This window comes from Leucopleurus acutus (assembly GCF_964270905.1).
Source record: "Leucopleurus acutus genome assembly, chromosome: X".
In the NCBI taxonomy this organism is placed as follows: Eukaryota; Metazoa; Chordata; class Mammalia; order Artiodactyla; family Delphinidae; genus Leucopleurus; species Leucopleurus acutus.
This window is the reverse complement of record NC_139148.1, coordinates 16,010,012-16,037,035: the sequence shown is the minus strand read 5'-3', so window position 1 is coordinate 16,037,035 and position 27,024 is coordinate 16,010,012. Positions and strand designations below refer to the sequence as shown.

Sequence of the window (27,024 nt, the reverse complement as noted above, 5' to 3'; positions counted from 1 at the left end):
GTGACAAAGTATAATTTAGTTGATTACGAATGTTCTTGAAGTGGATACTTGACTGAAAACTTTCAATTCAAATTGTTGTCCTACTATTAAACATGCCAATCAAAAAGACTTGGAAACTGTTGGTGGTTATAGTGTGGAAAGATTCACAATTACTGTATAACATCATGTATGAAACCATGAAATGTGCCAGCCCAAATAACCTACACATTATGGTGTTGCAAATGCTCTAGGTGTTATCTCCCACTTGGCTGTTGGGGAGTTCAAAGTAGTTATGCTTCTGACAGTTTGGAAGTCTAGACTGCTTTGAAGAGCTGCTGTTTTGCCGTTATGTTCTGCTCTCAGCCCTGTGCCTTTGTCTCAGATCCCATCTTCTTGGATTCTCAGCTTCTTGTCAAAATACCCTGGTAAATTTCTCCCCACCCAACAACAAACATTTCTTGAGTGAGTGATGGGGCCAGTCAGCTCAGCACCTGAAGGAGGAAGATATGTTGGGCAGTGCGACTTTTCTTTTAGGAGACCCACTGCTTCAGCTTTACACTTCCCTTCTGCCTTCCAGGGGCTCACAGTTTAGCAGGATTATTATACCTGGGGTATAAACGAAGCCTGAAGAGGGGCACTAACTCGGCAGCAAAGGTTCGCTGTGGTTTCCTGTCACCTCTCTGTCTACTTTCTCCCTTACCAGACAGTACATTTCTTGTTAACAGAAGGCCAGGCGGTGACTCAGCCCTCGCCCCCAACCCGCGCCCCCCACCCCCGGGCAGACTGACCATGTTTTTCTCTGGAATCCTCTTCACTTCCCTCCTTTTGACCTTGTTCTCCACTCTTCTAAACATTCTTGCCTCTTAAAGCTGATTCAGCTTAGCTACACTGAAATCAACGGAAAGGCTTTTGCCTTTTTTCTTTCACACGTGTCCAACTCTGAAGCCGGTTTCCCATCTGCCCCCATCATGTATTCTTTTACAGTTCTTACAAAGGATCTTGCACTATAGGGCTCTATAAATTAATATAAATTAATTTTTAATAAAGAAGTTCAAGCAAACCTTTTAGATACCTTATCCATAATCGTGTTTCAACAATCCATGTAGTGTCTGTTGAATAAAATTGGTTCCTGAAAAGAGGGGAGGTTGGGGGAAAAGCAGTATTTTCTGTTTTTTTTGGGGGGGGCTACATTGGGTCTTTGTTGCTGCGCACGGGCTTTCTCTAGTTGCGGCGCATGGGTTTCTCATTGTCGTGGCTTCTCTTGTTGCGGAGCACGGGCTCTAGGTGCGCGGGCTTCAGTAGTTGCAGTACAGGGGCCCTAGAGTGCTCCGGCTTCAGTAGTTGTGGCATGTGGTCTCAATAGTTGTGGCACGTGGGCTCTAGGGCCCCTGGCTTCAGTAGTTGTAGCGCACAGGCTCAGTAGTTATGGCACTTGGGCTCAGTAGTTGTGGCTCGCAGGCTCTAGAGCACAGACTCAGTAGTTGTGGCGCACGGGCTTAGTTGCTCTGCAGCATGTGGGATCTTCCCGGACCAGGGATTGAACCTGTGTCCCCTGCATTGGCAGGCAGATTCTTAACCACTGCGCCACCAGGGAAGTCCCAAAAGCAATACTTTCTGAGTATTATATTTTACATAATCTCTAATTAAATTAATACATAGTACAAGCAGACATTTGACTGTTTCATCTTCTCTTTTAAAGTTTGGTTGGCCCCAAATCTTTTGGATCTTCTCACTGGGGAAAATAGGAGATCACTCTGGAATCAGGCACCTATCTTTGGATATCCTTTGAGTCTGAGAACCAGGCTATCATCATAAAGTCAGGGAAAAAAAATAGCATCTCTACTTATCCACAAGCCATTTTATTACTTAAAACTGTTAAATATTTATAGAAAGCAACATTCATGTGCTTTCTCTCTTTTGCTTAAAAAAAGGTTCTGTTTTCTTTAAGTGGCTAAACCATTTTGATTTAACTGACTTTTTACAAAATTGGTTTTCTAAGAGGCAGTTTATTTTCCCCTCCATGACTGTTATGCAGAGTCCTTCTTTGTACAGGGTTATCTAACTCTAATCAATTGTCTTTAGTCTTCACTTTTTTTTTTTTTTTGCGGTACGCGGGCTTCTCACTGTTGTGGCCTCTCCCGTTGCGGAGCACAGGCTCCGGAACTGCAGGCTCAGCAGCCATGGCTCACGGGCCCAGCCACTCCGTGGCATGTGGGATCTTCCCGGACCGGGGCACGAACCCGTGTCCCCTGCATCGGCAGGCGGACTCTCAGCCACTGCGCCACCAGGGAAGACCTTCACTTTTGTTTTTTAACCTGCACAACCATCTGCACGCTTTCTCTGTTTCCTTTTTCATTTGAAGAGTCTTTTTCTGGCTAACTTATCCTCATCCAGTCTGTCTAATGCATGCTCTTAAGAGAGCTGTGCATGAGGTGTGCAAGGGTTAATTTTAGTCGGGAAGTGTTTAATAACTCATTGTTCTTAGCTCCTTGGGTGAGGCCCTGGTGAGTGTAGGCTTCCTAGAGCAGGCTGTGAGGGACTTAACCCCCGGCTTTGTGAAACGCTTCCCCATTGAGGGAGCCGGGCAGCCCGGCCCAGCCCTGGCCCTGCATCCCGTTCTCAGCTTTCATCCAGTGCCCTTCTGCTGTCAGGGGCAGTGGTCCGGTCATGGCAGAGGTGGGGATGGAGTTGAGGCTGATCCCAGTAGCACTCAATAGGCTTGGCCCAGTGTGCCATACTTGTTCTGTGGCTGTCTGGTCATCCCGATCTTGGACCTTGTCTAGCCTTCCAGCCAAACAACTAGGCTCCCAGTGGCAACTGCATTTCATTGTGCTGAGTGATAAGCTCTGTTTTGGGGGGTCACACTTTCTCCGGACATGTACTCAGTCACCAACATTTACCGAGCACCTACTTTGTGCCAGGCAAGGGATGGGGACACTCAGATATGCCCTTTAAGGGCTCCCATTCCAGGGGGCAGACAGGGAGGACGGGCACAGGGAAACCGTCACAGCACAGCATGATAAGGGCCGGTGGGACTAGTGGCTGTCGTTCATGGAGCAGCTTCTGTGTACAGGAGGTTACAGGCCTCGTCCCTTCTCCTTGCAGCTACCCAGTGGATAGATCATCTCCCAATTTTAAGCACAAAGGAAGTGAACTCAAGCAAGGCATCCAGGTTCATGTCACACAGCTAGTGAATGTCTCAGCTGGAATTCAGTCCCGGGCCTCCCAGGCTCCAAAGCCTGTGCTCTTTCTCTTCCATCTCACATCCTCTGTAAAGACACTTAGAGATGACAAGAGGGGGGGAGATGGGCTGGGAGGCCCGGGTTCCTTGGGCTGTTCTAGAAAGCAGTGTGACAGGAGTGGCCTTAGTGCTGGCTGTGGCAGCCGGTGGTGGGCCTTCGTTTGTCTCTCACAGCTGGGTTTCTCCTTTCTCGTCTTGATTTCTCTCTTTCCCACTTCCCTGCTGATGCCCAGTTCTGGGAGCTGCTCCTGGCCCACTATAGACAACGGTTTGCTGCCTCCTACCCAGGGAGAGAGTTCAGGCCCAGTGGCTCTTTGTTCACTGAGGTCTGCGTTCTGAGCCTGGCTTCCTCGGGGGAGCTAACACTCAGTTTTTAAGTTTCAGGCCTTAGGAATGACCCCTTGTCGGCCTGGTGCCCCTTAGTGGTGTGTTTGTGAAGACACCAAAGGAAAACATGGCTGGTGTCAAGGTCAGCTTTGTTGGACTTGAAAGCCCTGCAGCGCCTGTGGTCCTCACCTGGGAAGTTCAGGTCCCCAAACCCTTAGCCCTGACACTACCGAGAAAGCATGAGGTGGTGAGAACTGGCCTTCGTGCAGACTCGTGTTGGGAAGAGTCTGGTTTTTTAAAAAGTCGATGCTTGGACTTCGCTGGTGGTCCAGTGGTTAAGATGCCGTGCTTCCACTGCAGGGGGATTGGGTTCGATCCCTGGTCGGGGAACTAAGATCCCACATGCTGCCAGCAAGGCCAAAAAATTAAAAAAAAAAAAAAAAAGTTGATGCTTGAGTGTATCCATTAGGGTTCTCTGGCCGTAAGCAACAGAAACCAACTCCCCTTTAACTAAAATAGGGAAGAGGATTTACTGGAAGGCTACGGGCTGGTTTACAGGGTGGAAGGAAAAGCTGGAGGATCAGGTCTGGGAAAGATGGCACCCAGGCAGCCCCGGGGATCACTGCCTCATCTGGGGGCCCTGCTGGGGGATTTGCCACAGCCGGTTCCAGTCTTTGTCACAGCTGCTGCTGTGCGACATAGTTGAGTCCTGTGCTGGTAGAGGGCAGGGCATGTTGATGGACAGTCCCATCAGATGGTATCTCATCAGGGAGGGGTAAGTCCCCCAAACGGCTTCCCCTCCCCGAGTGGGGAATGGTTTCTCCCTGGGACACAGACACAGGCAGCCACCTCGATGCGTGAATCTTTACAATCATAAATTCCAAAATATGCATTACACAAACTCTGTATTTTTAAAAGCTATATTGAGGTATAAAATTCTGCCCGTTTTAAGTGTACAGTTCAATGATTTTAATAAATTTTTAGCATTGTGAAACTCTCACCAGAATTTAATTTTAGAACGTTTCCGTCGCCCCCAAAGACATCTCGTAGCCATTTGCAGTCAGGCCCTGTTCCCACGCCAGCCCTAGGCAACCACTCATCTGTTTTCTGTTTCTGTAGATTTGAACATAGGCTCCTGACTGGTGTAATTTTTTCCGGGTATCCTGCAAACTATGCTATGGGTGAAAGAAAGAAGGAAAAAAGGCCAACGGTGTGGAAGTCTGGACCTCATGGTGTCAGTTTTCCTTCCTTTTTGCTTTAGATTTTCCCTTTTCTCACCTGGACTGTAAGATGGGAGAGCTTATTCCTAGTCTTGATGCTGCCATTATTTAGCTCTGTGAGCCTCAGTCATGGAACCTTCCAGGCCTCAGTTCCTCATCTGTATAGTTAAGAAAAGGGTTTGACAAGATGATAACTCATGTGCTTTCTATCTCTAATGACCAGCAGTTGTGATCTTTTTTGGTGAAATCTTTCTTGGTGAAAAATTACATGTATCCGTATAGCTGATTCACTTTTTGCTGTACAGCAGAAAATAACACCACATTGTAAAGCAACTATACTCCAATTTAAAAAAAAATCTACCCTGAAAGAAAAAAAGAAAAATTACTTCTTGATTGTATCTGCTCTCTTCAATCAGAGGGCTGGAATAAAACTTGATGCTGGCCAAGGGAGGTGGAATCCTGAAAAAGAGAAGGGCTTTTCCCAGCAAGAGCTCATAGTCTGATTGGAATGAGCCGCAGTGAACGCTCACGCATTGTGGTGAGCTCCCGGGAGAGATCAAGTTCAGTGCACAGAGGTGGGGAGGGGCCGGTCACAGAGACAGAGCGGGGCCTCTGAAACGCCACCGCCACTGTGAGAAGTTTGCCCCCGTGAGAAGCTGCTTGGCAGCTGGCTTAGCCAACCACGGTTAAAACCACCCATTTCATCTTTGTGGGGAGGAGACATCCCAGCAGGTTTGAAGGCGGAGATGGGGAGGTTGAAGCATTTTGCATTTCGAGGCAGATCTCTTATCTCCTCTGGCTCTGCCTCTATCTCTCTGTGCCCTCGGGTTAACTGTAGCTTTGGCTTTTGCAGCCATGGTAGCTGGAGCCGACTTGTGGAGGCAGGCAGCTGGAGGGTGGTATTTTCTGACAGGGAGACTTCCTTAAGTTTTGTAATTTATGGTGTCTTTAAATATGGGATTTTGTTTACTGTTGGCCTAATTACACCTCTGTTATATTTTATTTAGCTTAATGTTTTAATTTTGTGCTCATGCCCAGAGGTAGTTTCCCAAAGGGTACTGTTAAAAAAATTGTAGGTCGGGTTTTATCCTTGCTGCAGCTACCGGCAGCTTCCTGAAGGCAAGGAGATGGGTTTTGGGGCCACACACTTTCTCATGGGCCCTTGTGAATATTTTGACTGTGTTGGTGCCGTGTGAGGTCTAGAGCTCCTGTCTGCCAAGTATTCTCCTCAAGCATCTCTGTAAAATAGAAACGTAATACGGGCTGCAGAAGTGATTTTAAATGTTTTAGTAGCCACATTCAGAAAGGGAGAAGAAACAAGTGAAATTAATTTGAATAATGCTTGAAATGAAATTGAGGAATTTCACCCAGCATATCTAAAATAGGATCATTTCAACATACAATCAATCTAAAAATTAATGAGATATTTTACATTCTTTTGTTTCCCTCATAAGTCTTTGCAACTTGCTGTGTATTTTACAGTATGTCTCAATTTGGACGAGCCAGACTTCAAGTATTCAACAGCCACGTGTGGCAGGTGACACTTTAGTGGACAGCAAAGTTCTAAACCTTTCAAAGGCTTACAAGGGACACAGGAAGAGCCCTTAGAAGGGGTAGGAGAGACATAGTCTCATGTTTTGTGAGCTCTTAATAAAGCCATACATAGGTTTCCTTCTCTTAGAGAAACCTGATATGTAAAAATTCTTCTTGACAGGAAAGGTAAAGCAGGAAGTGATTATTCATGTTACAGAAGAATTAACTGCAGGATCCTTTAAATAGCAAGCTCCCTTAGTGCACTGAAGATCTGACTCAATTTGCAAAAATGTGATTGACACTTGGCATTTTAGTAGCATCTTTGTTGGGCAGAGAGAACTATCTGCCATTATAAAATGCAAATGCAAGCTGAACCGTCAGCTTCTCAAGGCTTTGTTGAGTACCTACTGTATGTCAGGGATGCTCGTAGGGCATCCCTGACAGAACTAAGGGAGATCTGTACCCAGAAGCCATTTAGAGGGTCACTGGGAGGGCGAGACACACATGCAGCCACCACAGTGTGGAATTGCCTCGATACCAGGGCCCAGGGAGGCTTGGGGGCTGGATGAGCCAGGAAGGAGCCAGGCTGCGTGCATGTGATGAAGTGTCCAGGAGTTTAAAGGAAGGGTAGATCAGGAAAGACCAGCTCAATAGTATATTGGGAAGACTCGAAAAGTATGCAGTTATGCTTTATATATCCCTGAGTCCCCAGTCCCTAATCCCCAGCCTTACTTCTAGCAGCCATCAGTTAAGCTGTGTTCTTGGACTCCTCATAAGAGGGAGACGGAAGCAAACCCAGGATGTGCTTCTCTCCAGTTTTCAACAACAGGCAGCAGCTGTTTATTTCTTAGGACCTATCTTCTTGAAGCAGATTCCTTTGCCCTCGTCCAGCTTTACCTTGATAGAGCCCACGTGTAGAATGCAGAAAATGAGACTTGCTGTTGAGGAAAGGAGAAGCAAGGTTGTGTGCTGGAAGTGGATGGGGTTCTGAGTTCCCCAAAGTACACAGGGTTTAAGTTCAGCGCCGAGATGGACCCTTGACCAGATTTCTCCCCCGGCTCCTTCAGGCAGGCCCCATGTGCTGCTTCCCCCCAGCTCCACTTAGGGCGATTTTCTGTCCCCATCAGAAAAGCTATGAGCTTTCATCTCTAAGTATTAAGATAGGAGCAGCCTTGGGGAGCCTAGGTCAGTATTCCAAGCCTTTTCTTGTTAAAAAAATAATAATACCTGTTATTTAAAAAAATGACTATCTCCATACATATATTTATTTATAGATCATGTAATATATTGCTGTACTAGTTGATTAAGAAAACCCAAAAGAAGCTTCTAAATATTTATTATTAGGTTTAATGAACTTATGGAAAACATAAGATTGACTATTATGTGGTTTTAGACATTGGTGAAAAATGGACATTTGTCTTCATGGCTCAGGTGCATAGTTTTGAATATCTTGCTAAACCCAATAGTTCCATATTATAATTAGATAACTTAAACACCTATATCAAGGGTGGGAGAAAACCCATATTACAAATTATCTTGATAACTCAGAGTGTTTTGTGCTGATTGGCTTGTCCTCGTGTTCACCCCCCAACATGGCTGACAAAGAGTTCCCACCCAGGGGCTGAAGTGGCAGCTCCACCATTTTCTTGTTGACTTGGTCGTGTGTTGAGTATTATCTACAACCCCTACTTTCTTTACCCAAATCTTCTCAAGTCTCTCATCCATTTAGTGAGGGTGATTTTAGTTAAAAGGGGTAATAGTCATAAAGAGGCTCTACCAAGAGGCCTCCCAGAACTGCAGGGTGCCCCATGGAGCTGAAAGCTGGCCCTGGCAGCCGCCCTTGTCTAGGGGCACAGCTGTCCCTCAGGCCGCTCCATGCCCTCCGAGCACCCCTGACTGCCTGACCTAGAGGCTGGATGAAGGAGCTGGTGTCATTCTGCAACTGGAACGTTAGAGAAGTTGAATGTTTCTCTTTTTAAAATGAAAACAAAATGAATAGATGTTTTCTTTTTTTTTTTTTCATCTTGTTCACTAATTCCTGAAGTGAGTGCATCCCAGTTTGGAGGGCACTGGCTCAGAAAATAAGCTTAACTGCTTTGCTAAGCTTCAGGTTCTTTAATTGGGAAGATGGGCATCATAATACTGTGAGGATTAAGTGAGATAATGCAGGAAAAGTGTCTGGCACATAAACAGTGGTTACTGTAATCTCCATTCTGATAGCAAAGCTTCAATAGATCCATGTCTAGGTAATTTGAAGAAAGCTGCTTTTTAATCGACCTGGTTCTGATTGTTATGATGACTCATTTTACCTGCTGGGGTGAGAATATGATACAAGAAAATTGGAGTGTTTCTGCCTTTGTACTTGTCAGGAACCAGGAGAAATCTGAAAAGGTTGCCTTGTTTATGCTCTTATGCTTCTCCTTTCTGTTGATAAGTGATGAAAATGGTTCACAACTCAACTGCAGCCTGGGCAGATTTCTGACAGCAGAGTCAGCCAGCTAATTTTGGAATGCAAAACTAATCTCGGAAAGCAAATTCTGCTTTGAGTTGCTTATGAACTGTCTGGGTTAGCTGACATTGTAAGTGGACAAGGTGAGCACACCAGTCTGGGTGGACGGGGTCATTTGATCTGGAAACACTTTGAGAGTGTATCCCTAATGGATATGCAAAGTGCATTTGACAAGGAGCCCCTCACCTACCAACCTTCTTCCTGGAAAACCTACCCCAATATATTGAATTTGTAAAAGTCACTTGTGCTTTCTTTGTCTCCTGTTGGAGAAATCTTTTTTTATATATACATTTATTTATTTTTTATGTTTGGCTGTGTTGGGTCTTCGTTGCTGCATGCGGGCTTTCTCTGGTTGCGGCGAGCCGGGGCTACTCTTCATTGCGGTGCGTGGGCTTCTCATTGTGGTGGCTTCTCTTGTTGCGGAGCGTGGGCTCTAGGCACGCAGGCTTCAATAGTTGCAGCACGTGGGCTCAGTAGTTGTGGTATGCAAGCTCTAGAGTGCAGACCCAGTAGTTGTGGCGCACGGGCTTAGTTGCTCCGTGGCATGTGGGATCTTCCCAGACCAGGGCTCAAACCCGTGTCGCCTGCATTGGCAGGCAGATTCTTAACCACTGTGCCACCAAAGCCCCATTGGAGAAATCTTTGCCAAACCCAAGATCACTAAGAGTTTCTCGTATGCTTTCTTACAAAAATGTTGCAGGTTTAGCTCTTACATTCAGGCGTATGATCCATTTTGAGTTCATTTTTGCGTATGTGTTCTTTATAGAGCTCACTTAACTTTTCCACTTCCATTCTTTTACTGTAATTTCTAAGTTGCTAATTCGCTGCTTGGGGTTACACCTAATTTTCACTACCCTTGTATTTATTCATTCTCCCTTTGTCCATCCGTCCGTCTGTCCATCCATTCATTCATATTAAGCTGCAAATACAAAAGGAAAAGGACAGGAGATTGACTGAGGTGGGCATGAGGCGAGGCCCAAAGACACATGAGTTGTTTAATCCATGTATAGATAAACTAACCAGCCTCTGGATTGGTTGGCTCTGCTAATTTGCATCGGTACCAGAAGACCCGTCTGCCTCATCTGTTGCCTCCACCTATTACCAAGTACACAAAATCACCGTGGATTGGGAGAACAGTTTAAAATGGTATTGCTGCCTAAGAAGCCATCTGTTGTGAAGGCAGTTGTGCCCGCAAATGTGAGCGGTCTGAGTTGTTGGTTGGGCTGGCAGGGCCCTCTGTTATCGGCTGTGTTCACACGAGTTGTTGCTGAGAGGCGGGCATTATCTCTGTAGGGTGGGAATGATCATCACCCACATTTTGCACAACTGAGGCCCAGAGAGGTTAGTATCACCTAGTCTTGGTGAAGGAGAGGGCATCTGAGAGCCGAACCTGCACCTGTAGTTATCTGCCACCTCTGCACTTGGGGAAATGTTGCTGGACTCCGTCTGGGGGCGGGGTGGTGCACAAGTGTTGTTGGCCTTCTGTCATTGTGTGGTTTCCCCTCTGAAGCCCCTGCTGGCCCTGAGACCTGTAGGCCACTCTGCCTGTGCCTGACCGCAGACCAGCACTTTGTGGTTTCTGTGCTACAGGCCTCAGGTTAACCGAAGTCGGGCAACCGTGTGTGGCCCTGTTATTTTAAGTATTGGTAGAGGGGAAGCCCCTTGAATATGACTTTCCTGGCCTTCCAGGGCTGCTGGGCTTTGGACTTCTCCAACATCTGATCTAAAGTGCTGTTTTGTTTTGTTCTTGTTTTTGTTTGGTCCCTGTTCCTTCCAGTGGAGGCCATAGTGGAGTTTGACTACCAGGCCCAGCACGACGATGAGCTGACGATCACCGTGGGTGAGATCATCACCAACATCAGGAAGGAGGATGGAGGCTGGTGGGAGGGACAGATCAATGGCAGGAGAGGTTTGTTCCCTGACAACTTTGTAAGAGTGAGTACAAAGCGAAACCCTTTTCCTGTCTCCTGTGTGGGTTCTACTGCCCAAAGCTGTGGCGGCACTTGAGGAGGAATTTCATGGGACTCTTTAAGAGCTTGACCTCTTGTATGCTGTCAAGAGGAGCACGTATAGCTTTGCCCTTCATATCGGGGGATACTTGTTTTGAAATCACTTTCTTAAGGCCCGGAATGTTCTCTTTCCAAACTGTGTATCACTTAGAAAATGCTGGAAAAATGTCAAGCTTGTCAAATTGTTTTATTTGTGGACTTTTTTTATGCTTTGATAGTTTCAAAGACTCTTGCCCTTTACCATTCCATTCAAAATGGAGGTGAAACTCAGTTTTGACCACTTAAATCAAGTAGCAGTCAAACTAAATGCAGAATTCCAATTATGCCATGTTTCTAGCTTTGTATCATATTGCTTTCTTGATAGGAGCAGTATTATTTTCTTTTTCCCCTTCATGGCCATGAAGCATTGAGTAAAATCTGTTTTTTCAGTAAGGTTTTGAAAATTATGCTCTTTGCAGAAGGGTTAATTACAAAAAATGTAACTCAGTCGTGTTAAGAAATTTCATACCACACAGTTGTAAATAATAGTGGGAATTAGGTTAAAAAAAAGGGGGGGGGCGGGAAATCACCTGCAGGCTGATCCCAGAGGGAAATACCAAGTGGGTCTAAAAAGTCCCTGGACTGTATCCTTCCTGCCCAGCGCTGGGCCAGATGGGCCTGTTCTTGGTGGGGAGAGCTGTGTGCAGGAATCCCCGGGGCCCCTGCTGTAGTTCCGGTGGCACCAGACCATGCCTGAGACCTGGGGCCATAGGGGGCAGGTGGTGTAGGGGACGCTGGGCCCAGAGAAGCAGGTGCCCCCCTTAAAGAGCCGTGTGGGCTACGTGGGAGGGTTTTATGGAAGGGGGTTGTTGAGGAAGAACAGTGATATGCTCCAGGCTTCACCCCCTGGGCCCGCTACCGGTACCCCGCCCCCAGTCTAGAACAAATAGAAAGCCAGTTTCATCTTTCTTCAGGATCTTGCCTCAGAGGATCCTGCTAACTTTTTCCTTGTCCTTTCTTCTTGGTGTGCAGAAAGCTGGGGAGAGTTTTGTGGGTTACATGCTGATAAACCTTGCTTTCTGTGAACAGTCGTGGGAGGATAGACATTTTTTCTTGGACTACAGTTGAACCTGGCAGCCCTCTCTCTCCCATTTTAAGAGGAGGAAAGTCTCACATCTGGGTCCCCTTGGGTTGAGTCTACTGATGTGTAAATGAGGGTGAATCCTTTTGCCCTTCCAAACAAAATCCCCAATTTGGGGACAAGGACCATCCTTGAAGTTCAGCCAAATTCTGGGTTGGAAGGGGGACTTTTCTGGATTAAAGAGGCAAAGCTTTCAGTGAAGATGAAGGAGGAAGGAGTGAGAGGGGAGGACCGTGGGAAGGAGAAGGGACTCCAACTCCAGTTTAGAAGGTGGGCCCCGCTTTGGAAGCCTTTAATGTGTCCTGTTGGCTTATTCCAAACCACAAATCCACAGCCTCTGAAACCTCGAGGTTGGCCTTTGCTCAGGGCCGGGGCACCATAAGCGTTTGTGGAGGCCAGGGCAGGGAGGGCAACGCGGGAAGAGCCCCAGGAGCACCGGGGAACAGGAGCTCGTCACTGTGACCAGGGCGGGGTGATGTGCTTCACCGCCAGGACCTCTATCCAGCCCGCTCCATTCGCTCGGCCTTGGGCTGGGCCAGCGTGGGCCACGGCAGCGGATCCTGCCCCACGGTGGCCCACGCGCTTTGTCTCAAGGGGAGGCTGGTGGGAGATGGCGGGAGGGAGGGAGGCCAGCAAGGTCAGGGGTTATCCCGCCGGCTCCCCGCTCTAGGCTTACCTGGGTCTGGCTGTGTCCCTCTGCCAGATGGTGGCTGCTCCCATCAAGTCCCTTTCTTCTATACGTTCCTTTCCCCTCATCCCGGCAAGCCTGGGGCTCCCTTGTCTCTAGCCCTCAGCTGCCTCCCCGGAGCGTCTCTCTACCTCACCTACTTTGTAAAAGCCTCTTTATTAATCCCACCTCAGATTACCTAACTCGAGTGTGCCATCTGGGTTTCTCCCCCTCCCGAGCCCGACTGCCTCATCAGGCTAGTCTGAGGATTAGAGGAGACAGTGCGTGGAAATCACTTAGCATGTGGCCGGCCACCTTCCGAGTGTGCCGCTGTCCCTGTGGTGAAGGAAGGGACCCTCTCCCCTGGCCTGGAAGCCCCTGCCCTTGCCTAACACTTGTCTCACCTCGGCTAGAGCACCTCCAGAGCGGGGAAGTCTCATGCTTGGGAGGTGCTTGTTCCACTTGGGCCAGAAAGGATGTGGCAGGACCGGCTGGGGCTGTACCACTTGTGGCTGTTAGACTTGGCAGAAAAAGAAACTTCTCTTCTTTCGGATGGCTGAGTCTATCTTCAAGTCTTCACCCACTGGGAATGTTTTAGGCCTATTATTGAAAATCCAGTAGGTGGAGGCCGTAGAGTTTAACAATAAAGAACACTGCCATAGAGAGTTCTAGAAGCTGAAAATACATCTTTAGGTAATAATAATCATATTGGCATAAGTTCACAGTTTTGGAAGTGGGTTTACACATGCCTTATTTGGCTTAAGAATCATCTGTCCCCAGACTGAATTGGGTAATCTTGTGGCATCCCGTTGTTTATTTGTGTACCTTTATGCCAGTGTTACCACTGTCAGAGAGCTTACCTTAAGCATTTTCTTGATTCATTTATCGGATCCTTAAACAGTGTCCCAAATGAACCTGATCCCCTAAAGTTTGGGGATTCAGTACCCACCCGCAACTCTGTATTGTCTCAATTTCTCAAAGGAAAAATACCAGGCAGTCCGGCCATCCCATCGTTAAGAAGATGCCTGGGCTTTGCCAGCTCTGGGGCTGAAATTTGTTGGCATCCGTAAATGTACCTAACCAGGCCCCGTGGCTTTTTGGGTTTGTTCCTCTTTTTCTTTTATTTAGTTAGTTATTATTTAATTTATTTACTGTACATGTAGAAGAAGAATCTTTTAAAATCCCTCTTCCCTTTCTTCTCTATACCTCTCTCTCATCCACTTCTTTTAGAATACATTTTTCTTTATCCCTCCTCCTTTAAAAAATTTATTCATTTTCAGGTGCGATTTACATAGAGTAAAATGTTGAAGTCATAATTGTATGGCTTGATAATTTTTTAATGTAAGTGCGTGCCTCTGTAAGCATCATCCAGATCAATTTTATTTCTATCCCTCTAGAAAGTTCCATCATGCCTTTTCCCAGTCATTCCCCCTCTCATAGGTAATCTGTCATCATAGGTTAGTTTTGCCTGTACTGGAGCTTCATGTAAATGGAATCATACAATATGTGCTCTTTTATATATGGCTACTTTTGCATAACAGAATGTTGTTGTGTATAGCAGTACTTTGTTCTTGCTGTATAGTATCCCATTTTATGAATAAACTGTAATTTGTTTATCCACTCTCCTGTGGAAGGACATTTGGGTTGTTTCCAGTTTGGGTATTTTATGGAGACAGGCACTCATTTCTCTTGTGTATATACGTGTAGGAGTGGAATTACTGCCCTCCCTCACTTTCAACATATATGTTTTTCTCTGTTTAAATATGTGGCCTCTGTGGAGGAGGGGTGTCCCACCTGTGCTGGGGCCTCATTTGTGCCTGAATGTGCTGGTCTTTGCATGGTTGACCTTTTGAGTATGACCGCTGAGGGGTCCTTAAGCACAGAACTCAATGTCCCAGGGATCATTTGATTGTTGGGCCCATGAACTATCAAAGGCTCATTCTTAGATTGTTAAAAACATGCCAGTAGAGAGCATGTGTCAAAGTTTTATTGAACTCATCTAATGAGAGAACTAGCATAATAACAAAACTGATTCAGTGAGGATGTGAGGAACTGATTAAAAAGTCCATGGTAAGAGGAATGTTCAAAGAAGATCAAAATGAAAACAACATTGTAAATTCAACTATACTTCAATAAAATTTTTTAAAAAAGGACAAAGAAGATCAAAATGGGTTCATGTCTTAGAGGACAGTAAAGTCTTAACCTCTGGGGTTATCATCTCTACCAGAAAAGAAAAAGAGGCTATGGCGTACCTTATTGTTTTTCTACATGTTATCCTCGGACTTTTATAGAGTTGTAAAATGTCCTAATAAAGTGTTGGTTAAGTCAGGTTATGTTTTCAGAGGGAATCAGATGACCCTTCGTGGTGCAGGGGGCACACTTATTAGAAAATGGATCAGCATGACGTTAAAAGTTCACACGATGATCATTTTTGGCTTCATTTCCAAGTTTTGGGTATTTTTTTTCTGTATAGACCACAAGAGAGCATAATATGGGATATAATAGTAGGAGTCACTAGGATGAAATCCTCAAAGTCATTCATTTAAAAAAAAAATGGCTGCCCTCCTGAGACCTGAAACTACCACCTAGAACAGAAGGACAGCCACCAATGAGAGGCAGATGTGGGCTCTTTCACAGGGGTTCATTTTCCCCATGTTGGATTCACTGACCAGTGTCCCCCTTTCAGAACCTTACCTCAGAGGCAGACAACAGTGGCCATGAGTCCAGCAAAGGATTTATTAGCAGCCTTTTCCTGAGTTCTCCTGACATGTATCCACAGACAGACAAAGGAATTTCAAAAGGCAGAGGCCTTGAACCCATGGCTTGGGCCGCCATGCACGGGTCTGCCTGCTTTGGGGGGCGACCTTTGGTGAGGGGCAGCGGGACCCAGGCTCTTGAGTAGAAAGCAGGAAACTGCAGCAGGGGTTAAAAGAATGTGCTTGTTGATCTTTAAGTCGCTCTGTGCGCATAGCACTAGCACGCGCCGCAGCCACAGGCCCCTTTGTCGAAGGCCGAGGTGTGTTTACTTGTAGTTGCAGGTCTTCTGCTGAGTGTAACAGTTTTCAGCTGTTTCCTATTGCCTCAGCTTTCATCTGCTAGGTGTTTTAGATCTCTCTCTGGCGTATCCAGAGCCTTTTTTGTATTTGTGTAAAGTGGCTGGTGAAAATGGTCATATTTTTCATCGATGAGGTGGAAGGTGAGGCTTTTGCCTATTTGCACCAGTCTGAGACAAAGCTCACGCTTACTTTGCTTGTCTTGATTTCAGAAAGAATCACAAATTTACTTCAGCAAGTGGCATAACAGAGAGATTTCCAAGTTGCTACTCTATACTCAGAGACCCTGAAGTAGATCTCTTGGATCCCATTTCACTTTGCTTTTTCACCCCAAGGGCCACTGATTTTGTGAAGTGTATGGGATATTGTCTTCAAGGTACTTGTGTCTCTTGGAAAGGCGGCGCGAGTTTTCCAGGCGTGTTTCATAGTGTGCGCAGCCTCGTCTTGCGCACGACTCTCGTGGTGATGTGCTCGGGGGTGGGGGTCAAGCCGAACTCCTCAGGGAGCGTTTACCGGGCTGCGACGTGCTGGCACCAGAGGCTGTGAGCACAAATGAGACGCCTGAAAAGGAACAAGGTATCATTACGAATGTAACTTCTTCCACAGGAGGACAGTGTTAGCTCCTGTGACCTGGCCTTTGGTCACACTTTACTCTGGGGCGCACATGTTAGACATTGTTCTGCAAATATGGTCCTGATTAAAATGCCACTTGTGAGGGTTTTGACTGGATTCATCAGGCAGCTCTGTTGGAACACGCTAAGTGAACCTACAGTTATCTTTTGGCCCTGATTGTTGTGTTACTTTATGGAATAATAATGACAACATTCTGGCTGCCTGGCTTTGTATGCATTATGTATAATCTGCTCGTGTCTGTCTGTGTACAAGGACTAAAATTTGTTGAACACTTAACGCCAGGCAGGAATGAGCCTAAGCCCTTCACATGCTTTATCTCATTAAATCCTTTACACCCGTCTATGGCATAGATACCATTTTTTTTATCACGCCCATTTTTTAGAAGAGATAACTGAGGCATCTTAAGGTTAAAAGACTTACAAGTTATGAGGAGCAGAGAACTTTGGAACTTGAGCAGACTGGCGCCAGACCCTGAGCTCAAGCAGGCAGCATTATCTGGGTGTCCAAATTGTCCTGATGGGGTTAAGCCCCTCACCATTATTACCCGCTGCATCCTGCCTTCCCCAAGTGTCCTGTCAATATTTTGCACATTTGTACCACTTGGAGAGAAGTCTCTCAGTTACTCTGCTAGTCTTTTTTTTTTTTTAACTTTTATTTACTTTTACTTTTGGCTGCGTTGGGTCTTCATTACTGCACACGGGCTTTCTCTAGTTGCGGCGAGCGGGGGCTACTCTTCGTTGCAGTGCGCAGGCTTCTCATTGCGGTGGCTTCTCTTGTGGAGCATGGGTTCAGCAGTTGTAGCACGCCAGCTCTAGAGTGCAGACTCGGTACTTGTGGCACGCGGGCTTAGTTGCTCCGTAGCATGTAGGATCTTCCCGGACCAGGGCTCAAACTCGTGTCCCCTGCATTGGCAGGCGGATTCTTAACTACTGCGCCACCAGGGAAGCCCCTGCTAGTCTTGAGTTAATAAAAAATTACGAAGTTACTTTACAAGTGGCATCAAGTAGAGATTTCCAGGTTGCTATTCTATATTCAGAATCATGGTTGTGAACTTGTTTTCTGCATTTTAAAGGATTCTCTTCAGAAATCAGGTATTTCAACTCAAAAGAGCAATCTTTGCCTGGATTTATGGGCTGGTGCTGTTTTTCCTATGAATTCTGAAAGCAAGTCAGTTCGGGAAAATATTTCATTTTACTCATTTGTAAGGAGGCTTGTTATTTTGTGGTGTTTAGGGTATGCTTTTCAGAAGGATCTTGGTTGTCTTTTCTTAGAGTGGTAAATAATCCAGTTGTGTGACTATCTAGTTGTTCCCCATCCATGGGGCCCTTGCAAACAACCAATTCCAACTCGAATTATTCTTTAAACTTTCAATATATAGTTTTCTTTTAGGGAACAAAATCTTAAAATTAACAACTGGAGCCTGTTAGATGCTGTTATAAAAAATGGTACTCGGGCTTCCCTGGTGGCGCAGTGGTTGAGAGTCCACCTGCTGATGCAGTGGACACGGGTTCGTGCCCCGGTCTGGGAAGATCCCACATGCCGCGGAGTGGCTAGGCCGGTGAGCCATGGCTGCTGAGCCTGCGCTTCTGGAGCCTGTGCTCCGCAACGGGAGAGGCCACAGCAGTGAGAGGGCTGCGTACCGAAAAAAAAAAAAAAAGGTACTCCAGGAAGGGTCCGGAGTAATTAAAGACAAGTGTGTTGCCAATAAAAGCCACACCAGTTGGCTGATTCCTCAGGCTTTGTCACTTGCAATGCAGGAAGTGTGTGTGTGTGTGTGTGTGTGTGTGTGTGTGTGTGTGTGTGTCTGTGTGGAGGGGTGTCTTGTGACTCAGGGAGAGTGGTCCCCTGACCGAGTTGATCTTGCTGATTATGCATAATGGAGTTTTATTTTCTTAGTGACCGGATTATCGAATCTGAGCTTAGAAAGGGACTTGGGAATCATGTGTTTCAACCCCCAGCTTTCTAACAGGTCAAAATCTAAACCATGTAAGATGTTGCTGTGATCATTACTGGACACTTAAACTTGTATAGTGTGGCTGTCCCACAGGGGACCCTAAACCAGTGAGTCTCCAGTCTGGCCCTGCTCCAGGCACACTGCATCGTCAGAAGTTTGGAGTACGGGCAGGAGTTGGTGTAGGGGCCTTGGAATATTTTTAAAAATTCATGTGACTTGCTGCTTGATGAAGCTTGGGCACTCCTTTTGTACAATGGGACTGATGGGCAGTGTCATCCTCTTTAATATCTTTTCTCAAGCACATGGCTTGGTAGCCTGTGACCTGTAGTTCTACATTTGAAAATATTATGTTATTTCTAAACTATGTTTATGAATATATAAGGAAACATAATCATGCTAGAAATTGTAAAAACAAATGTGTACCACAAATACAAAAACAACGTACCAATATGTAAACAATGCTCTATGTGAGTCCATTAGAATTAATACATGCTGATTGCAGATACTCTGGATTAACTAAACACTGGACTAAACGCTGCCTTCTACCCAGTGGTAGTGAGGTGGGCAGAATTTCTAGCAATGGTCCCCAAGATTCCACTCCTTGAATCCCCAGAACCTGTGAATGTGATGAGCTATCATTCCAGTAATTGTGTTATGTTATATGGTGCAGTTGACTTTACAAAAGAGAGATATCCAGGGGGGCTTAATCATAGCACGTGAGCCATTAAAAGAAGAGAAATTTCTCTGCCTAGTGGCAGAAGAGGAAGTCAGAGAGATTGAAACTGTGAGGAGGACTTGTGGCTTTGAAGATGGAGTGGTCATGTGAGAAGGCATACAGGCAACTTTATTGGAGCAGAGAGCAAACCTTGGCTAGCAGCCAGCAAGGAAATGGAGACCTCAGACCTCCTGCTTCAAAAATTGGATTCTGCCAACAACCTGAGTGAGCTTGGAAGTGGATTGTCCTCCCAAGCCTCTAGATAAGAGTCCAGCCTGGTTGTGTGTGGCTTAAAATACAGATAGCAAACTGTATCTGGGGCAGTTTGCTCCTTCCCTACTGGCATATTGTCAGTGGAGACCAAATGGGAAGTCTGGACTCTCACCCTCTGCCCTGGGCTCAGCAGTAGTAAGTGGCCCCCCTCATCCTCTCCACTAGATAGTGGGGAAGATGTTGCGGAGGAGGGAGCTGGAGAAAGGGATTCATTAAACCCATGTAGGAAATCTTGAGCAAAATCCTGACCAACACGTACATGAATCTGACCAAAATTAATGTGCCAAAAAGTTTGAGAAAATAAACTACAGTGTGAAATGCCACCCAAGTTTTCAGAGTGACCTCTAGGTAACACAAATGAAGAAGACCAGAATAGCCTTGCAAGGGCTCTAGAAACTAAACTGTCATGGCATCACAGCCCACAAAAGTAGCCCAGGATCTATATGCTTAATCTAAGTAGGGTCAGTGCCTGCTAAATTTAAATAGGATCCAGAGTCTTATAACATAATAGCTCAAATGCCCAGGATACAGTAAAAAAAAAAAATCACCTGTCATACCAAGAACCAGGAAAATTGGAACTTAAATGAGAAGGCAATCAACAGATACCAACACTGGGAAGACTCAGATGTTGGAACTGTCTGACAAAAGCAGCCATCAGAAAAATGCTTTAATGAGCAATTACAAACACTATTGAAACAAACAAATAATTAGAAAATCTCAGCAAAAATTAGAGGTATCAAAAAAATGGAAATTATAGAACTGAAAAATAAATCACCATATTAAGTTCACTGGATGAGCTTAATAATAGAGATGACAGAGGAAAGAATCAATGAAGTTGAAGACAGATCAATAAAATTTACCCTGTCTATCTGTTGTCCAGACAACAGATGGAAACTAGTCTAAAAAAAAAAAATGAACAGAGCCTCAGAGACCTTTGGTACAATAACATTAGGTCTAACATTTGTGTCACTGGAGTCCCAGAAGGAGAAGAGAAGACTATAGAAATAAAAAGTATTCGAAGAAATTATGGGTGAAAACTCTCCAAATTGGGCAAAAGGGATAAACCATCAGAATCAAGAAGCTGAGCAAAAACCAAACAGGAGAAACCCAAAGAAATCTATGCCAAGACACATAATAATCAAACTTCTCAAAACTTCTTTGTCTTTAGACAAAGAAAAAACAGAGAGTGAGAAACAATGTTTTACCCATAGCAGCAGAATGATTTGAATGACAGTGGATTTCTAATATGAAATCATGGAGTCTAGAAGGAAGCACACAGCATTTTCAAGTGCTGAACAAAAAGAATGTTCCACTCTGAGTTCTACATCTGGTGAAAATATCCTTCAGGAATAAAGAGAAAATAAAAACACTCTCAGACGAAGGAAAACAAAGAAAATTTGTCAACAGCAGACCCACCCTTAAATAATGGCTAAAGAAAGTTCTCTAAACAGAAAAGTAAATGATAACAGGAGGAGGCCTGGAACTCCAGAAAGAAAACAAAACAAAACAAAACAAAACAAAAACAGTGGATGGGTAAAAATAGAAGTACGTTTAATAGGCTGTTTTTATCCTCATTAGCTTTTAAAATTATGTTTAATGGTTGAAGCATAAGTTATAATATCTGGTGTGATGTCAATATATGTAGAGATACTATATGAGAAAATTATGTTTAAAAAGTGGGGAGAGGGGACTTCCCTGGTGGTCCAGTGGTTAAGACTCTGTGCTCCCAATGCAGAGGGCCCGGGTTTGATCCCTGGTCAGGGAACTAGATGGCGCAACTGGGAGCCTGCTGCAGCTAAGGCCTGGCGCAGCCAAATAAATAATTAAGACCTGGCGCAGCCAAATAAATAAATTTTTTTTAAAAGAATATTAAAATGTGAGGAGAGAGGGACTTCCCTGGTCACACAGTGGTTAAGAAACCACCTGCCAATGCAGGGGACACGGGTTCAAGCCCTGGTCTGGGAAGATCCCACATGCTGCGGAGCAACTAAGCCCGTGTACCACAACTACTGAGCCTGCCTGCTGCAGCTACTGAAGCCCACGTGCCTAGAGCCTGTGCTCCGCAACAAGAGAAGCCACCGCGGTGAGCAGCCCATGCACCGCAACAAAGAGTAGCCCCCGCTTGCCACAGCTAGAGAAAGCCTGCGTGCAGCAACAAAGACCCAAATGGAAGTAAGGTTTCTACACTTCACTTGAAATGGGAAAGCATTGATACCAGTAGTCTCTGGTAAGTTCCATATGTATATTGTAATAACCGAAAAAAAAAACCCAAACCACTAAAAAACTAAAAACCAATAAAAAACTATACAATGAGATATACTCAAAACGTCTATAGATAAATGTACAAGTAACTCACAGGAAGGCAAGAAAAAGGGGAAAGAGGAATGATAAACAGGAAACAAAGAGAAAACAAATAATACAATGGCACACCTAAGCCCTAACATCAATAATTACTTTAAGTGTAAATGGTCTAAATATACCAATTGATAGAGATAACAGAATGGATAAAAAATGTGACTTAACCATGTGCTGTTTACAAGAAACTCACTTTAAATATATTGCTATAGGTGCATTAAAAGTAAAAGGGTGGAAAAAGGTATACCATGTAAAAATTAATTTTAAAAAAAGCAGGAATGGCTATGTATAATATCAGATGAAGTAGACTAGAGAGCAAAGAAAATTACCTGAGACAAAGAGGGACATTACACAATGATGAAAATGTCATTACACTAAGAAAACACAACAATCCTAAATATGTATGAACCAAACAACAGAGCTGCAAAGTACATGAAGCAAAAACGGATAGACCTGAAAGACAGACACATCCACAATAATAATAGTTGGGAATTTCAGCATCTCTCTCTCAGCATTTGAAAGAACTACTAAATAAGGTATCAGCAAGGATATAGAAGAACTGAACAGCATTATCAACCAAGCAGTTCTAATTAATATTTATAGAACACTCCACTCAAAAAAGAGCCTAAAACACATCTTTTTCAAGTACTCATGAAACATTTACCAAGTTAGACCATACCCTGGGTCATAAAACTGACCTCAATTTATTTAAAGGAGTGGAAATAATACAGAGTATGTTCTCTGACCATAACGTAATCAAACTAGAAGCCGACAACAGAAAGATAACAGGAAGATCTCCAAACACTTGGAAATCAAATAACACACTTCTGAATAATTCATAAGTCAAAGGGGAAGTCTCAAAGCAAATTTTTAAAAATACATCAAGGTGAATGAAAATGAAAACACAGCATATTAAAGTTTATGGGACACAGCTAAGGTAGTGCTGAGAGGAAATTTTATAGCACTAAATATTTAAGTCAGCATGGAGGAAAGATCTGAAATCAGTAATCTAAGTTCCTACCTCAAGAAACTAGAAAGAGAAAAGATCCCCTGCCCCCACCAAAGCAAGCAGAAGAAAGGAAATAATGAAGATAAGAGCAGGAATCATTGAAGTTGAACACAGAAAATCAACAGAGAAAATCAGTGAAAAAGCTGGTTCTTTAAAAAGATCAGTAAAATGGTTAAATCTTTAAGATGACTGAAAAAGATAAAAAAGAAGATATAAATTGCAATATTAAGAATAAAACAGGGGTTATCACTACAGATCCTGCAGCTATTAAAAAGACAGTAAGAGAATACCACAAAGAATTCTATACACATACATTTGACAATTTAGATGAAATGGACCAATTTCTTGAATATCACAAACTACCAAAACTCATCCAAGATGAAATAGGTAATCTCAGTAGTCCTATAACTGTTAAAGAAATTGAATTCATAATTTAAAAGCTTCCAAAAAAGAAATCTCCAAGACTAGAAGGTTTCTTTGGAGATTTCCACTAAACATTTAAAGAACAGGCACCAATTCTACATAATCTCTTCCAGAAAATACAAGAGGAGAGAATGCCTTCTTGTTCATTTTATGAGGCCATTACAACTTGATACCAAAACCAGACAGACAGTATGAAAACCCAACAAACCAATATCCCTCAAGAGCATAGACACAAAAATCCTCAGCAAAGTACTAGGAAGACAAATCCAGCAACATATAAGAAGAATTATGTACTATGACCAAGTGAGGTTTATTCTAGGTATGGAAGGCTGCTTCATTGTTTGAAAATCAATGAATGTAATCCACCATATCACCAGACTACAGGAGGAAAAAATAATCACATAATCCTATCAATTGATGCAAAAAAATCATTTGACAAAATTCAACACTGATTCATGATAAAAACTCTTAGCAAAGTAGGAATATAGGGGAATTTCCCCAGCTCGATAAAGAGCATCTACAGTTAACATCATGCTAAAAGTGGTGAAAGACTGAATGCTTCCCCCGCCCCCGGAACAGGAACAAGGCAAGGATGTCTGTTCTCACTAGTCTTATTCAGCACAGTACTGGAGGTCCTAGTCAGCACAATGCTGAGAAAAGAAATATAAGGCATACGAATTGGAAAGGAAGAATAAAACTGTCCCTGTTTGCAGATGACATGATTCTCTATGTAGGAAATCCCAAAAATCTACAAAATAACTCCTGGAACTAATAAGTAAATTCAGCAAGATCACAGGATACAAGGTCCACACACAAAAATTATTTCTCTGTCCTAGAAATGAACACATGGAAACACAAATTAAAAGCACAATACCATTTATAATCAATCCTAAAACAATTGAAATACTTAGGTATAAATCTAACAAAACATGGACATGATGTGTGTGCTGAAGCTACAGAATGTTGATGAAGGTATTCACAGGCGATCGAGATAAATGGATAGGCAGATACCATGTTCGTGAATTGGAAAAGTCAACAAGGTAAAGATGTTCGTTCTCCCCAAATCTATAGGTTTACTGTAGTTCCTGTCAAAGTCCCAGTAAAGTGTTTTTTTGTAGACTAGCTTATTTTTCAATTTATATGGAAAATCAAAGGAATTAGAATAGGTAAAACAAGTTTGAAAAAGAAGAACAAAGTAGAAGGCGTCTATTCGATTTTATGACTTACTTTAATAGCTAAAGTAATTAAGACAGTGTGGTATTGGTGGAGGGATAGACACCGAGGTCAATGGAACAGAATAGAGAACCCAGAAATAGACCCACACAAATAGGTCCAGCTGATCTTTGACAAAGGTACAAGAGCAATCCAATAAAACAAAGAGTCTTTTCATCTAATGGTACTGGGTCAGTTGAACAGCCAGAGGCAAAACTGAACCTCTACCTAAACCTTATACCTTATAAAAATTATCTCAAAATGGATCATAGATTTAATTGTAAAACATAAAACTATAAAAGTTTGAGAATTAAACACAAGAGAAAATCTTTAGGACCTAGGCCTAGGTGAAGAGTTCTTAGACATCACACCAAAAGGACATTAAAGAAAAAAAAATCAGTCAGATTTCTTCTGTCAGAAGAAATTAAAAACTTCTGTGAAAAACCCTGTGAAGAGGATGAGAAGACAGGTTACAGACTCAGAGAAAATATTTGCTAACCACATGTCTGACAAAGGACTTGTATTCAGAATGAATCAAGGACTCTCAAAATGCAATAGTAAGCAGTCAAAAAATCCGATTAAAAATGGTTAAAAGATGTGAACAGCCATTTCACTGAAGAGGATATACAGATGGCAAATAAGCACGTGGAAAGATGTTCAACATCATTAGCCATTAGAGAAATGAAAATTAAAATCACAATGAGATAGTACTATGTATTCTAATATCTATTAGAATGAGCACTAGAATGGCTGAAACAAAAAAATAGTAGTAATGCCAAACGCTGGCAAGGGTATAGAGAAACTGGTTCTCTCAGACGCTGCTGGTGGGAATGTAAAAGGGTTCACCCAGTCTGGAAGATAGTCTAGCAGCTTCTTATAAAACTAACTTTGCACTTGCCACGTGACCCAGCAGTTGTATTCTTGGACATGCATCCCAGAGAAATAAAAATTTATGTCTGCACAAAAACCTGTACCGGAATGTTCGTGGCAGCTTTATTTATAATAGCCCCGAATTGGAAGCAATTTGAATGTCCTTCAGTGGGTGAATGGTTAAACACACTCCATTGTTATACAGCAGAAACTAACACAACATTGTAAAGCAATTATACTCCAATAAAGATGTTAAAAACAAAAAACACACTCCAGTCCATCCGTTCAATGGAATACTACTCAGCAATAAAAAGGAATGAATACAGGCACCAACTTGGATGAATCACAAGGGCATTGTGCTTTGGGAATAAAGCCAATCTCAAATGTTATATACTATATGATTCCATTTATATTACATTTTCTAAATGACAAAATTACAGAGTTGGAGAACAGATTACTGGTTGCTGTGGGACAGTGACAGGGCGGGGAGAGGACTGGTGGAACTATAAAAGGGTAGCACAAGGGAGTTACTTTGTGGAGATGGAACAGTTCTGTATCTTGATTGTGATGGTGGTTACGCAAATCTATACGTTGGATCAAATTGCATAGAGTTACACACACACACACACACACACACACACACACAGTTTTTGCATCAGGGCATGCAAAAACTGATGAGAGCTGAGTAAGAGGCATAGTGTAGTTATCAGTATTATACCCATGTCAGTTTCTTCCTTTTGCTATTGTACTCTAATCATATAAGATACCATCACTGGAGGAAGCTGGGTGAAGGGTTCATGGGACTCTGTGCACTATTTTTGTAAGTTCCTGTGAGTAAATAATTATTTCAAAATAAAAAGTTAAAAAAATAATGCCACTGGGTTTCACCTTTGGTTGTACCTAAGCATCCACTGAGGAGCTTTATAAAATCCCGACATCCGGGCTGTACCCCAGACCCACCTGTATCTCTGCTCATGAGTCCCAGCATTGGTATGTTTTAGGATTCCTAACTCTTGTTCTTGTTTTCCATTAAATTAAAAACAAACAAACAGGGACTTCCCTGGTGGTCCAGTGGTTAAGGCTTCGCCTTCCTATGCAGGGGGTGAGGGTTCCATCCCTGGTTGGGGAGCTAAGATCCCACATGCCTCGCGGCCAAAACACCAAAAAACATAAAATGGAAGCAATATTGTAACAAATTCAATAAAGACTTTAAAAATGGTCCACATTAAAAAAAACCTTTAAATAAAAGCAAACAACCAACCACTTTCCCATCCTCTTTTCCTTACGCCATAGTTCTCCAGCCTGTCCTGGGTGTTCCAGTCATCTCTCCCGTGGTCAGATTCTGTCATCTGCATTGTGTTGTGTTGGGCATGGCTGGGATTTAGGGGAGCCCCGCCCACTGTGCAGGTACAGGGAGGTGTCACCATTTGACCTGTCTGTGGTTGGCCTGGAGAGCGGCAGAGCCAATGAGAGAAGCAGAACGGGAGGAGAGAAGAGTGGAGGAGGAAAGAAGTGGATGCAGGCGAGAGGAGGTGGAGGGCCTCGGAGACAGTGTTGATGAAAGGGCCTGGGTGTAGGACGCCGCCTGGCGCGTCTCCTGGGGCAGGCTCATCCTGGGGCTGCTCTGACGGCCGTCCTGCTTTTGCCTCACATTGAGGCTCCAGTGATGATCCTGAAATACAAATCTGATCACATTCCTTTCCCCAGGCACTGCACAGACTTTAAAGATCCTTCCTTGGCCTTTCCCTTGGTTTAAGCTGGAGACTAAACTCTTGAACGTGGTCAGCCCATGGGCTGCCGACCCCCACCTTTCTTTCTGGCCTTGTCTCCCACCTCCCCTCCCTGCACCCCATTAATGCCTTCTCTGCCTGGGAAACCATCCTCAACCTCCTGACTCTTATAAACACCCGTTTTCTGTGAGT

General features: G+C 44.0%; 2 protein-coding genes across 2 annotated transcripts in view; both read left to right on the top strand.

Annotated features, from left to right (window-relative positions):
• Positions 1 to 27,024, top strand: part of SH3KBP1 (SH3 domain containing kinase binding protein 1) — a 344,251-nt gene that overhangs the window by 38,065 nt on the left and 279,162 nt on the right. The window contains exon 2 of the mRNA XM_082864220.1: positions 10,587 to 10,744. Coding sequence (XP_082720346.1) covers positions 10,587 to 10,744 — 158 coding nt within the window. The remainder of the gene's footprint in view (positions 1 to 10,586; positions 10,745 to 27,024) is intronic.
• EIF1AX (eukaryotic translation initiation factor 1A X-linked) overlaps positions 1 to 27,024 on the top strand; it is a 396,407-nt gene that overhangs the window by 280,954 nt on the left and 88,429 nt on the right. The window lies entirely within an intron of this gene.